This window comes from Amphiura filiformis, chromosome 7, assembly GCF_039555335.1.
Source record: "Amphiura filiformis chromosome 7, Afil_fr2py, whole genome shotgun sequence".
NCBI classification, from domain to species: Eukaryota; Metazoa; Echinodermata; class Ophiuroidea; order Amphilepidida; family Amphiuridae; genus Amphiura; species Amphiura filiformis.
This window is the reverse complement of record NC_092634.1, coordinates 8,110,088-8,123,957: the sequence shown is the minus strand read 5'-3', so window position 1 is coordinate 8,123,957 and position 13,870 is coordinate 8,110,088. Positions and strand designations below refer to the sequence as shown.

At 38.1% G+C, this 13,870-nt stretch overlaps 1 protein-coding gene across 2 annotated transcripts in view; it reads right to left on the bottom strand.

Annotated features, from left to right (window-relative positions):
* Positions 1-12,518, bottom strand: part of LOC140156699 (dual specificity protein kinase TTK-like) — a 75,715-nt gene extending 63,197 nt beyond the window's left edge. Inside the window, exons 1-9 of one of the 2 annotated variants that reach the window (XM_072179633.1) lie at positions 12,384-12,518; positions 8,609-8,762; positions 7,997-8,222; positions 7,448-7,554; positions 4,790-4,928; positions 3,147-3,302; positions 2,402-2,665; positions 629-1,159; positions 65-332 (exon numbers count right to left, since the gene is read on the bottom strand). In XM_072179633.1, the coding sequence (XP_072035734.1) occupies positions 65-332; positions 629-1,159; positions 2,402-2,665; positions 3,147-3,302; positions 4,790-4,928; positions 7,448-7,554; positions 7,997-8,222; positions 8,609-8,741 (1,824 nt within the window). In that variant the 5' untranslated portion in view covers positions 8,742-8,762; positions 12,384-12,518. The remainder of the gene's footprint in view (positions 1-64; positions 333-628; positions 1,160-2,401; positions 2,666-3,146; positions 3,303-4,789; positions 4,929-7,447; positions 7,555-7,996; positions 8,223-8,608; positions 8,763-12,383) is intronic. The other variant, XM_072179632.1, reaches the window with a different exon arrangement.
* Between the last annotated feature and the right edge of the window lie 1,352 nt (positions 12,519-13,870).

The window sequence follows — 13,870 nt, the reverse complement described above, 5'->3', positions numbered from 1 at the left end:
TGGTGACATAGAGCTTTTATTTTGAATGACCTTCCTACAATAAACTTGATAGTGCTGAGCTCACCATTTTTGGTGCAACAAATGTGGCACCCTCATTGGCTGCCTGTGTTACTGATGCTCCTACCACTTCCGCTGTCTGCTTCTTCACATTGAGCACAGGTGCGGCTGCAGCCATGGCAGGTGTGTTGCCAGTTGGTGGCGCTACAGCAGGCGTAATGAATTCAGGCTGGCTTACTCCAGGGGCTTGTTGCACAGAGGGTTGTACCGTAAATGGAGCAGTCTCTAGGCTCGTGCCTCCTGGGTTTGATTCCACAGCTGAAACAGGTTTGGTACTGGAAAAAAAATATAAACCCAATGTATCAATATTGTAATGAAAGATTAACATATTATAAAGATGATTTAAATCTGAAATAGACCATATGTAATACTCCAGCCTCAAAGTAAAAGTCCTCCAAGATGGGTTTCTGAGAACAAAATTATTCATGATAGAAACAGGCGAGTCAAGTGTCTTTCTGAAATCAATGGTGGTGCCAGGGATGCCAGAGATTACTCCCATCATTAAACCTTTTTCCCTGTCACGATTTTTTCAAATAAGTATTAGGGAGGAAAATAATCATTTATAGCTTACTCGTATGGAAAATCTGGTGCATGTTGCTTTATTTCTGGTGTCAAACCCACGCCACTGTCCAATGAATGGCTACTTTCTAATATGGGTTGTAACACAGGCTTGGGTTTGCTATCTGCAGTAGCTTGATGTGATGGTGCCACTTGGTGTGATGGTGCCACTTGATGTGATGGTGCCACTTGGTGTGATGTTGCCACTTGGTGTGATGGTGCCATTTGGTGCAATGGTGCCACTTGGTGCGATGGTGCCACTTTGTGTGATTGTGCCACTTGGTGCGATGTTGCCACTTGGTATGATGGTGCCACTTGATGTGATGGTGCCACTTGGTTGGATGGTGCCACTTGGTGAGATGGTGCTACTTGTTCTGGAGGACTGGTGTTGCCTAGTGGTTGGAAGTCTACAAAGTAGCTGTCGGAATCATCGCTGTCATCAGGGTTGCTGCTCTGCTTAACGAGAACTGCTGGTGCAGGTTGGGATGCTAATCTGACACGAGTTGCTGTACCACCAACACGGGTTGCTGTACCAGCAGTCACTCTGCATACATGTATGGTAAAAATAACAATTTCACATATTGTGTAATAAAATTACAAAAGTTGAATTTAATTGAGGTTAATGTTCTCCCTACAGTACGGGCGCACAGACTTTTTACCGGACTTTCTTACATTAGAGGATGTCTTGCAATAAACAGACATTATTAAATATTCGTAATTATAATTTCCAACCGTACCCTAAAGTCCGATGATTGAAGGAAGTCCCGTTATAACATGAAAACTACCATGAGAGGACGTAATTGAAGTATGCATTCGGCAGTGTGTAAATGACCGCTGTTATTTTCACTCGGCGCAAGCGCAGATGGCTCATTTTTAGATGACGTCATCACCATTATCGGTCGGAAAAAGCTTCCGACTTTGGATTTATGAATGAAATTTAGCAGCGGATTTTCCGGAGTTTTTCGAATTATGCAAATACGCAACCTATGACCTTTTTACGTCAGAATATTAATAAGCATCATGGCGCCCACTGAAAGAAAACCCGATGGGATTTGATTCAGTTTTCAGCAAATTATGCTACTTTTTTTTGAGCAGCTTATCGATAAATAATTCCACGAATGTGAGCACGATATTTTGAAAATGTTCAGTGCAGTGGAATGTGGTTAAAAAAATGACTTTTATCAATTTTGTTTGGAGTCGGGAAATTAACTATAGTAAAATTTGACTCCTCAGTTGTTGGAAATTCTTTCTTGGAACAAATGAAATATATTTTGTTTGAAATAAGTCAAATAAAAAATTGTTTATATTACGTTGCTAAATACGTATTGCATTGTTCGAATTGTCTATAGATATTTCAATGGAAAACAAGAAATAGCAAAATATCAGTAACATCCCATTTTGCCGTAACCCCCCGCCATCGCGCCATGGTCGACATAGGGGTTCTTTTCACGCTGAACACGATGGCGCTATTCACAACATGCGATACTCAATCGTTTAGCCCGAAGAGCATGATAAAAACATAATGTCTTGTTATGACAGGATTACCCGATATTGCAGGACAGCAAAGTCCGGTTGGTAAAGGAATTCCCGTTATTGCGGGACAAGTAAGTATGTCTCGTAAAAGCCCTAAGTTGTATGGATACTTTCTTGGATGCTTTCTTCTTTAATTTGAATTAAAATCAAATGAATTAGAACATAAACTAACTCTGTTTGGAACTCATTCCATTTCCCACACTTTGGCTACTATTCATGAAGAATTTGCAAGCTGTGGACAAAAGTCACATACCTTGCCGGTCTCCGCCTGGCAGTGGAAGCACCTGCTGTACTCTGTGTCTTGCAATTTGGGGTCACCAGACTCAGACCTTGTGTCAAAGGTGGCCTGGTAGTCTTAGATGTGCTTTGTGCTAGTCTGGTGCTGATGCTGCTAGTGATTGGGACATTCTTCTTTTGGCTCCCTACTGTCTGTTGCTGCTGATTGAATGTATTAAACTGGTTGTTCATCCATGGTATGGTGTCTGCCTCGTCTGAGTTATTGCTCCGATTGCGGCTCCTGCAAGATATAAATTAATTACACACAACAAGTGAATACCGCCACGAAAAGGGGGCGCAATTTTACATTATTATCTACTCTCTTGTATCATCACGAAAAAGGAGTTCACTAAATTAATTTATATTAGTCTCAAACCCAACCATAATTACAACACCACAGAATTCTAACTCTAAATTATGCTCTTTCAACCCTAAACCAATCCCGACTTCCAACTTTACAATCCCAAGCCTAAACCAGAAGTTTCTGATGTCATCTCTACTTCAAAATGCTTATACAAATTTGAGATTTTATCCACATGGTGTGCACCTGGAGCACAACTACTTTACTACCTAATAAGGCAGCTATTATTGTTACTGTCTAACCATTTCACAAAGACGCACACGCTATTAAGATACCTCTCTTCATGTCTTGACATCACTTATCGCACTAAACATAAAGCTCTATACCTCATTCTGTATGTCAGTAAAACTACCCTAATTACCTTTTCTCAGGAGGATTGAAGCTGATGGTAGAGTCTGAGTGAGATTCAACCTGCATGTGTGATTGTGCCTCTACTGGCTTGCTATCTTTCCATGCTGGGCGTGGTGTGTCCACTGGGCGTGCTGGTTCTATGTTTGCTACAGTAGGTGCTTTATTCCTGCCAATCAAATCCAAAATAAGGGAGTATGAAATTACAAGATTGTGTTGAAATCTCTGTTGAAATATCAAGATTGTGTTGAATCTTGTTTAAAATCTCTGTTTATCATGGATATACCTCAACAGTTAAACCTTCACAAACGTCTCGAACGCGATTTTGGCCGGATGGCCTTCAAAAACGTAAGATCTTTGGAAAAATTGGAGCGAAAATCGGCGAGATTTGCCAACCATCTGCACTATACTTTGCACTATCAAGACAAAGGGAGACATGTGCTATCTGGCATCTACACACCGATCATCAAGTCATGTGACCGCGGGTTACCCTGTGGGTCACATGACTAGGTGTTTACCGCTCCACCTCACTTTCTGATGAAATCCCACGGATGTGGGATGAAATATCAAGTAAGTCAAACATTTTGTTGAGAGAACTTGTTTCAAATCTGTTTATCAAGATTGTGTTGAATTGTTGTTTTACATGAGCTGTACCAAATATTTGAACATGGGCCTTAAAGAACACCAAAAAGAGGTGGAGAAATTTGGAACTAAGCCATACACACACGCTTTTTTTCAATTCAATTTTATTACAAAATAACCTCGTGGCCCTAAGGCCAAATTGCGTATTTTTTACATGGTATAAAAGGTACAAAATCAATACATGCTTTTAAAATCAAAATACAACAAAAAAAAAAAAAACATTTAATAACAAAATAAATTTAAAAAAAAAAATGCACAAGAATCAAGCACTGATATTGCCACAACGCACAAACTTATTTAAAATTATTCATGCCATAAAAACCCAAATCAGAAATCCTCACTCACTCATTTATATAACTCAAGCACTTACTACTTACAGGCAACGAGCAACATACAAAATTACTCTCACAATCATTGAAGCAACAATACATGGACACTCCTAAAATACACACACCCCAACATACTCACATGCACAGAAACATTACACTCACTTCCCATCAGCCTCTCTGGAACGCTAACTCCATATCATCTGGCACAAATCAGCTATCACTGATCATGTTACCTCTCAAATGGCAGGACTCTATTGAAAGAAAATCTGACAAGACCACAAGGTAGCTGAAAGCCATCTAGATCCGACGAAAAGAAAAAACACTCAAAACATCGCCAAGGGGACCTATTCACTAAATCAAGTGTAGTGGTGAAACATCACTGAGCTGTACCAAAATTACTGCTGATCATTGAAAAAATTGAAAGTTGGCAATCTCAAATTTGCCTAGATTCAATACACCTGTGTGTTTTAAACTTGCCCTTATCTTAATTACATTCATGGAGCACACACATAAAAATATTTCATTTTCTACTCAACTTGAATCTTGGATTTTTAACTTGTGAATAGACCTGTTTTTAAGACAAACTCATTTCCTATATCCCACATTTATACCTGTCCTGCAAATTAACAATGCCAGTATTAATATACATGTACCCACTTGTCAACCGTAACACAGCATCCCTTACCCGTTGTCCTCAGATACAGGTGGTATTAGCTGAGCCTCACCAGCATGATAACGCTCCAGAGCTGTATCAAGCATATCTCTAGGGTGTGCACCGATTTCCTTGGCTTTCTTCAAGATAGTTACACATTTCTCTAAGTCATCTATGGGGCAAGATAAGAAATCATATCAAATTACCATGCAACAAATTACTTTGTTTTCTATAAAACTATTTAGAGGCTGCTTCCCTTCTACTGTTTTTTTCTTGGGTAGCATCGTAATTTGAGTGTGATCATCGGCCACCTGTCAGCATGGATCAGGCGGTAAAGTATTGGACTTACATCAGAGGTCTCATTGGTTAGAATGCAGCTTCAGCCATATTGGGTGACTGCATGGGAGGGGAGGATCCGCATTACAACACATTCCTGGGCTGCGTTTCCATGTGACCTGATCTAGTCCACACATGACGGCATTGTGACATGAGCACCCTAAATGGCTTCACGTTATGGCCATGCGTTTTGACCTGAACACCCAAAAAGGGTGGTGGTGTCACACTTTTCACCATGATCGTTTCGTTTTTTGAGTATATCTTTGAAAGTAAAGAAGCTATGTCAATAAATTTGGTACCAAGTGAAAGCTCATATATTAATGATGAACTATGGAAAGTTACATAAAGGTATCTTGAACAGAAGCAGAATGGCATTCAATCCAATGACCCAAGTCAGGGGTGGTGGAGGCAGCGGCTCATGAGGCAGCGGCTCACTATGTACAAACTCAATGGGAAATTTCATTTTTGGTGCCTCGCAGTGCAAAAATGTTGATATTTTCTTTAAAAACTAGTGTATATCAATAAATTTGGTACCAAAAGAAAGCTAACATTGTTATCTGAAGTTTTATTCTGTAAAATAGTTGAAACAATAAACTGCCTTGAGCTAATGATAGGGGCATGTGCTTTGAACTTGACATCTAAAATGGGTGAGTGGCATCACATTTTTCACCGTGGTCATCAGTTATTTTAATGTATCATTGGAATAAAAATAGATTTGATAGTAAATTTGGTATCAAATGACAGCTAAAACACCAATTATTAATTACGGAAAGATGTCAATAAGATATCTTGAACATCTATAGAATGGAACTCAATCCAATTGGCCAAGGCAGGGGTGGTGGAGGTAGCGGGGCACTCTGCACAAAACTGTAAATCAAGTTTTCATTTTGGGAGCCTCGTAGTCGGTGTGCAAAATGTTGCTATTTTCCTTAAAAATGAGTGTTTATCAATAAATTTGGTATCAAAAGAAAGCTGACATTATTATCTACACTTTTATTTTGTACTAAGTTAAAATAGTTAGCAGCTTTAGGGTATATGATAGGTCAATGTTCTCCAAGACAATAAGAAAAATTAATTCTATTTCGGTCACTTTTTGAAGGGTTGTATCATTTTACGAAAGTGATAACCACCATACTTTTATATATTGCAGGAAAGCCCTTATTCTGATCTATTAGAAAATGACATAAAATAAGATGCAGGGGTAACACAGAAATGTTAGTGACATTATACCCCTGTACCACTGTCAGTTGATGTTTTGTCTCATTCACATAAATGTAGCATTAGAACCTTACATCTGACAGTGTTTCTGAGTCTCTTGTTGGATTCCTTGTTCAATTTCCTTTCAGAAAATGTATACTTTTATCATGCTGGGGGAAGGGTTTGAAAAATATGGGCATTTGAAGTTGAAAGAGTGTCGCGAATTTCAAAAATCAGTGTGTGACGAAAAGTCGGCGAGGTTAAAACACATGGCCTTATAAAAGCGCCCCACAATGTTTCTTGTTTCTCATTTGCCGAATGCGGATTCAATGCCGTATAGAAACTTTCTATTTAAAAATGGATATATATGGCAAATGCATCCCAGGAGATCGCACTGAATGTTTTTAAATTTATATCCTGCTCTCATGTTGAGTCATCCATTGTTTTCACTCCCCTTTATTTAATGTATTATAAGATTAAAGTTCTATGTACAGGTAGGCAAGACAGTCTGAAAATCATTCGATTTCAGATAAAATTAGATTAAGGTGGAAAAAACAGCAAACAAAGTATGGGATTCGATACAGCCATGTAAGCGATATACGGAAATAGGTCACTAGACTACCTATCTTGAGGCTAACCAATGTGTAGTTATATTACAATATTGCACATAAGTCGTGTTCACATTTTGAGTTACACCCGTATATAATCTTACGCTAACATAAACATCAATTGATAAAAATTCCAAAAATATTTTCGCTACTTCCTAGCACTACGTCGACCAGTTCCACCAAGCATTCACTTCTGGTTGGCGTAAATATCGGCTACCACTTCTGGTGTTTCTGCGAACTTTTTCAACCACGCGATATGTAATTTCTTAGTTCCGACTGTCACAAAAGGCCAAACTTGTGCCAAGTGTAACTAAAAAAGTGTTCACATTGCAACTTATGCCTGGCGGATGTTACACCCAGCTCGCTACTCCTGACCTTTGTCAGGAGTAAATTGTCGGACGTATGCCTGGCGGAACTTATGCTGACTATCGTTCACACTGCCACTACTTCTGGCAGAGCCTACCGCTACTCCTAGCAACTTGCGCCGACCAAGTTCCGCTGGGCGTACGTCCGCCAATGTGAACAAAACTAATTATACATTTGTACATACTATGCTTTCTCTCCAGCTGAGCTGCAGCAACATGAACAAATGCAAATGGCTTGATGTTACCACGTGCAAATTTGAACAGAATACGAGCATCATCAACATTATCTTTCCTGTAAAAGAAAGAGATAAAAAATAAACATATAATATTATTATAAATATAGTCAATGTCCATTTTTAATTTCTTGCTTTCTCTGACCTCAACTTGATGTTTGTCTTTTGTTTATATTGCCTTGTTACAAGACGAAGGCTAATGAAAGTTTTATACATGCTTTAAAAATTTCATGTTTTTGAAATATTGGGTTCTGCAAGGCTCATCAAGCTCATTGCAGTATGTTATAAATATAAATAAATAAAAATTGATGCAGTTTTTTCCCCTTAGAAATTTGACACCATTTTTCATTTTCAGCAAAAATAAGTTTAGCTAGCCAAAAAACAATTGCATCAAATTGACTGAAACAACACCATGATAATATAACACCAATAAAACTCTCAGTGTCATTCCCCATAAATGAACTCCAGTGAGTCCAATAAATTTAGTACACCAAAACTTACTCTTTTAGCCACGCAAACTTAACAACAATCTGTGCGTATGCTTCATTTCTTCGGTAGATGTCTAGATTGATGTTCTTCATGGCCCTATTGTATGCACTCCACATCGTCCTAAACTTATTGGTTTGGTCCGCAAATTGACCCCTGACCTCGAGGTATTGCAGGTAGTCCAGCCAGTCCTCTGGTTTGTTGCCCGCCTCGCCTATCTTCTGTAGCCACATAGTAGGATCTGGAAGTCAAGGTGTTCACATGAAATCAAGTTTTGAAGTCATTCATTTCATAAACAATCTCATCATGAATCTTACTGAAGAATTGGGCTCTTACTAGTTCATGAGTTGTAATCCATTCACTCCCTATGGAAGAGACATGACTTAAAAATGTTCGCCCGGAAATGGGGAACCCCACCAGGGGCACAAAGGCAGGCCCTTGGACCCCACCCATTCACGACTTTGCCCTAAGATTCACAAACATTTTTACTTCAAATTTGGACAGGTAACTTTCCTGCCAAGTTTTTTTAGTTAACAATAACATGCCAATTTTACCACGTGCACTGGGGCATGTACTGATGTCATTCACTCAAGGAAGTCAGATGGATATAGCCCTGCTTAAACTCACCCATTGTACATGTACCAGTAAGTGATCCCGTCACATTCTCCTTGTGTACTGCTGCATGTTTCGCATCTTGAACTCCAAAGTCACGCCGCAGTTTGTTCAGACGATCACGAACGTTAGCCAGGCTTTCAGCCATTTTGTACTGATGACACTCAGTCTACAATATTGGGAAGACAAATATTGGACAAATATTTTAAATGAAGATGGCAAATCTCACTTTTTATTGTTATTGATATCTCGGTTTTTTGCCTTACAAAATTGTGTTTTTGCCGAGGCCTACTAATGCATTTTCAGAAAATTTGTTGATTTGGCATGGACCGACCCAAATCCTTTTCTGTACAATGCAGCAAACCAGCACTAAGTGCAAAACTAGAACCAGGACTGGCGAGTCGTCAAATCAACCAAAGTTCCCAGGTGACCATCAGGGGTAGCATTAAGGCCCAAAAGTCGGGGGTTGTTTTCCCGTGTTTTGCACTCCCGAGCTTGCAGAAAATCCAAATACATGGGGTGAAAATTAAATCTCTGGGGTGAAAAATATTTTGCAGTGTAGTCAGGGGTAGGAGTAATGTCCAAAAGTAGAGGGACCGAGTTCACCCCCCGAGCTTGCACATTCCCAATATATATATATGGAGGGTGAAAAATTAAATTCAGGGGGTCATTCACCCCCGATCGGGGGTTAAGGCAGCTGTGTACTCTAGACATTGTTTCTTTCGCAAAATTGAGGTTTTTTTGATATGTTTGTACTTTGTTATGTTTTTATAAATACAAGGAATGAAAATCCAGATTTGTAAACTCCAACTGCAATATTTTAAGGATTTTATTTCACTATTCCACTCGTGTTTGAAATTGAAAAGGAAAGAAAATCTTTGTTGAACCAGCAAGGGTACACGCAGCGCAACAACGCATCGTCGCGTTCGTGTCAGCGCAATTTGTTAACACACAAATACGCTTACGCATACGCTGACGCTTATCTGCATCGTGGCGCATCTTATGGAAACACCACGGAAGCACTGATTTCACAAAAACCTAGTGGTCAAATGGCTCCGTTTTAGCTGATAAAATGTGGGTTTTTCAAGTTCTTTCCCCGATTTAAATATCAAGTTATGAATGGATTTCGCTCAAACTTCTCAAGGAGCTGTGGATTTACCCGATATTCACGTAATATAAGGAACAAAAACGAAAACTGCCGCATTCTCCTGCGAGATTCGATGAAAGTGCAAAATGTGACCACTTTAAACTTCAACGGCCATTATTTCAATGTTCATTTTCTTGCCTTCATAAAATGTATACCTTTATATGTCTTGCGCGAATAATTACAAAGTTATTGCACTTTTACTACATCTGAGAGTAGGGGCCTACACAGCCTCCTTAACGCTACCCCTGGTGACCATCTCATATTTTGATGAAAGTATAATCTTTAGTGGGCACAATGAACACACACAAAACTTTGGTCTCATAGTCCATGTCATTTTCAAGAAATGGCACCTTGAAGTTTGGCCCCTTTTCCCCCTTTTGGCACTTGCAAGTGTCATTGGTGATTTTTACCAACTTTTCCATGGTAGAACTCTCATAACTTCCTGTTCTGAACAGATACATGTATAAAGCTGCAAAGTTGCATTATAGCTAACCTTAGTTATAATGTCATATTTTCAGAATCTGGCCCTAAATTTCAGATATATCTGCTTTCCTTTTAAAGTTATGAACACTCAAAGTTAGTAATTTATTCAACCGCAAGTTCCGCAAGTGTGATTTTGTCATGATTTTGGGGGTCTAAATTATTACTTTTTAATATATCAACACTTTGAGGTTTATTTTTGCATCAAGCTTAAACAGTTGCCAAACACTTTGAAGTCAATGTTTTTATACAGTGGAAGGAGGGCAGGGTTTTGGATAAATGAGGGAAATTATGGGGTAAAAAACAAGGTTAAAACAACTTTTTAATAAACAAGTGAAAACGGCCATTTTCAATTTTTGCTAGGAAAGTTTTGCCTCAAAAAACAATAAAAAAATTATCGGAAAAGCAAGAAACATACCTTCATAAAATCAGCATCACTTCCGTCACATAAAAAGATGGCCAGATCAGTGGAAAGTGGCAAAGAATTTGTGAAATGAAGTAATTTTGTAAATAAAAATACATTGTGTTTTTCAAGAAATTCACCATCTTGATTGAATAAATGCAGAATTGTGTCACAAAACTGTCAAATGCGCTTGATCAAGCGCCCGTGCTACATTATTTAAGTTTTGGAGTTTGCATCACCGGTTTTGTATTCAGCTCTTTTATGTCAAAAATTGCGATAAAAACTGGGATTTTCATGATTTTGGAACAAAATAAAGTTTGTTCAAGTTCATCATGCATGCATGCTAGTCCTGCCAGCAAGACTTCAGTCTTTATCATAAACATAATGACATCTACTGACCTGAAGTCTTGCAGCGGTACATAGGGATGCACTGTACGTTTAAGAAATCCAAACTTTAAGCATCAAGAAATATACCTTGTATTTGTCAGTTTTACCTCAGAGATGCTGTAGACCCTCTCTACACAGTGTAGAAACATCACAAGTAGAATGCTGCTCAATATGATAAATCCAAATCATGAAAATCAAGACATTTTGCAGAGCAATATTTTGACCACTTTTGCACTAAGTAAATTACTCCCATGAATTACAACCCTGGGAATTTTGAACCCACCCAAAAGATGAGATCAATGTTGATCAATTACCTCAACTTTGGGAGTATAGACTAGTACAGTGGGATTAAAATCATCCAAGCACGCCCAAACCCTGGCCTGGTACAATGGGATTAAAATCGTCAGTGCATGCCCAAACTGTCCTTGAGAGAGTTCCTCAGCTGCATCCTTAGAGCCCAAAATGAGCCCACATATTGTGATGTTTCTTATTTGTGGAAAAGATAATAATAGAGTGAACTGTAACTCTAGGTACGACGAGTTACAGTTACTTTACTGGAACTAGCATGCATGCATGAGTTGTAGGTATCACAGGGAAACCTCGGTTAACACATTTGTTAGTCAGTCAAAATGGCCTAAACCGGCAATACAAATTTACATTGAAATTAAAAAGAAGCTTTTTAAGAAGGAAACCTTCATAAATATGTTGTCTATACTTCACTTGACCCAAATATATGATTTTTTTTGGTGATGAGAGACTTGCACATGGAATTTCAGAGAGATTTTGATAGCAGTTCCATTAAAAAAAGGTGCTATCGTCACACCCGTACCCCCGTAATGCTGTTTTGGGGAAGTTTGCTAGGAGAATCTTTTTGATGAAAGTCAATCTTTGACAAGATGTAACTTTGCTACGGAAAGTGCTAGATGACAAAAAGGTTTTCAGTGTTGGCTTTCTTTACTCAAGGGCTTTAATTTGATATATAAAATGATGCAGTTTGATGGCAAATTTGAATTCACCTGGCATACCTATATAGCTCATCATGTTTAACCTTGATGCGAAAGTTTAATTTGATAAATTCGTAATTTTCACCTTATATAGCTCGGGTGGTCTAAAAGAAAAGATCAGGCTATCGGTGAGCAAATTCTTGGCTAGACTTCTCGAGCAATGTCAGTGATGTTGACAAGTCGAGTCTTCCGAATTCGGCAACTCAGTACATGTAAAAAAGTAAACCTAACGAGATTTTACAATGGTCTTCGAACACTTTTTACACGCATCAGAGTTAATACAGTAACGAATAGTAGTACTACACATGTTTCTAAATAATATCTATTGTTATAAACATCACTTTTTAAATAAAAACTGAGTGAAAATACCTGAACAAGTTATGGTTTGTTTGCATCGGCTTCCGGGTTTTAAACTCTCCGCGTATCATGTGATCTCGTTCGCGCACAGTGATTGGCTAATGCTAATACCATAAATCAAGGATAACATTATAGAGGGCGCTAAAACTTGAAATAATTAAATCAGACCAGACCAGACGTGAGATCAACTTTAGTTTTCGCCTCAACTGCTAAATTGTTGGTCTTAAATGTATAAAAGTAAGCCATATACATTTTTAGAATGGCAAAGACTCGGTGAATCCATCTCTGAGGTCAAATTTGGGCAGAACATGCTCATTTTTGGAGGGAAAAAAAAACGGGTTTTTTTTTCACCAAATTTTTTCGGACCACGAAAAAAATGTCTAGGCCTATTCATATTTAAAAACTACATACAAAATATCTAGGACCAACTTCAATAAAAAATATTTGACATTTGGGCCAAAATCAGGCTTTTTTATGATTTTTTGGCAAAAGTTGATTTTTGACCATTTTTTGTGCAAATTTCTCAAAGTTGGTCAAAGTTTTTTTTTTTTTTAAACCGGTCCTAGATATTTTTATTTAGTTTTTAAAAATAAATAAATTGGTTTTTTTTACTCAAGAATTTTTTTGTTGTGGTCAGAAAAAATTTGGGCTAAAAAAAAGTTTCCATTATAATGGGTTAAGACCACCCAAAAGCCATATTATAACATTTTCAAACAAAATAGATTAGCATTTCTTTGCCATAAAATGTTAGCTTTTACTGTCAGATATATCCCTTTTATTTTTGAGCCGAACAACTACGGCAAAGCAAAGAAAATTGGAATTTACTACCAGCGCACATGCATACGTACCACTCCTTCGGTCATGTTGTGGTAAGACCCTTTGTTGTGTATATCACCGTCCCGCATGCCGTGTACGTACTGTGTGTTATGAACATCGTGTATGCGTTCGACTAATAATTCCATCGTAATAATAAAGCGCCGGATCCGGCGTTTTATTCAAAATCTCGGTTTTTGACAAAACTACAGCACCTAGAGTCTTGATTTTTGCAGGCTATATTGGTTTAATAAAGTACAATTTAATCGGGTAAAAAAGGGAATTTTAAAAATTCAGTGAGGGCGTCTTCCTCAGCAAATGTTATAATATGGCTTTAAATGTTGTGTGCTTTCATCACATGGAAAAGGGACTAGCCCAAGGCTAGTTAATGATACAAGTTGAAATTATTTAAAAAGTAGTTTGCGTTTTGCCAATTCAAGGAGGATTTCGTGATCCTAGCATCCTCTTTTTATGACATTTTTTAGTAGATATACACAAAAAAAAAAGCTTATTCACAAAATTCCAGTTGATTCTGATTTTGCATTTGCCAGTTATGCATGATTTTCTCCAAAAATGGCAGAGCATTTTTTGCCCAAATTTGCCCTCACAGATGAATTCATGAAGACTTTGCCATTCTAAAAACTTTTATATATTTTAGACCAACAAGTTATGAGGCCCAAAAGTTT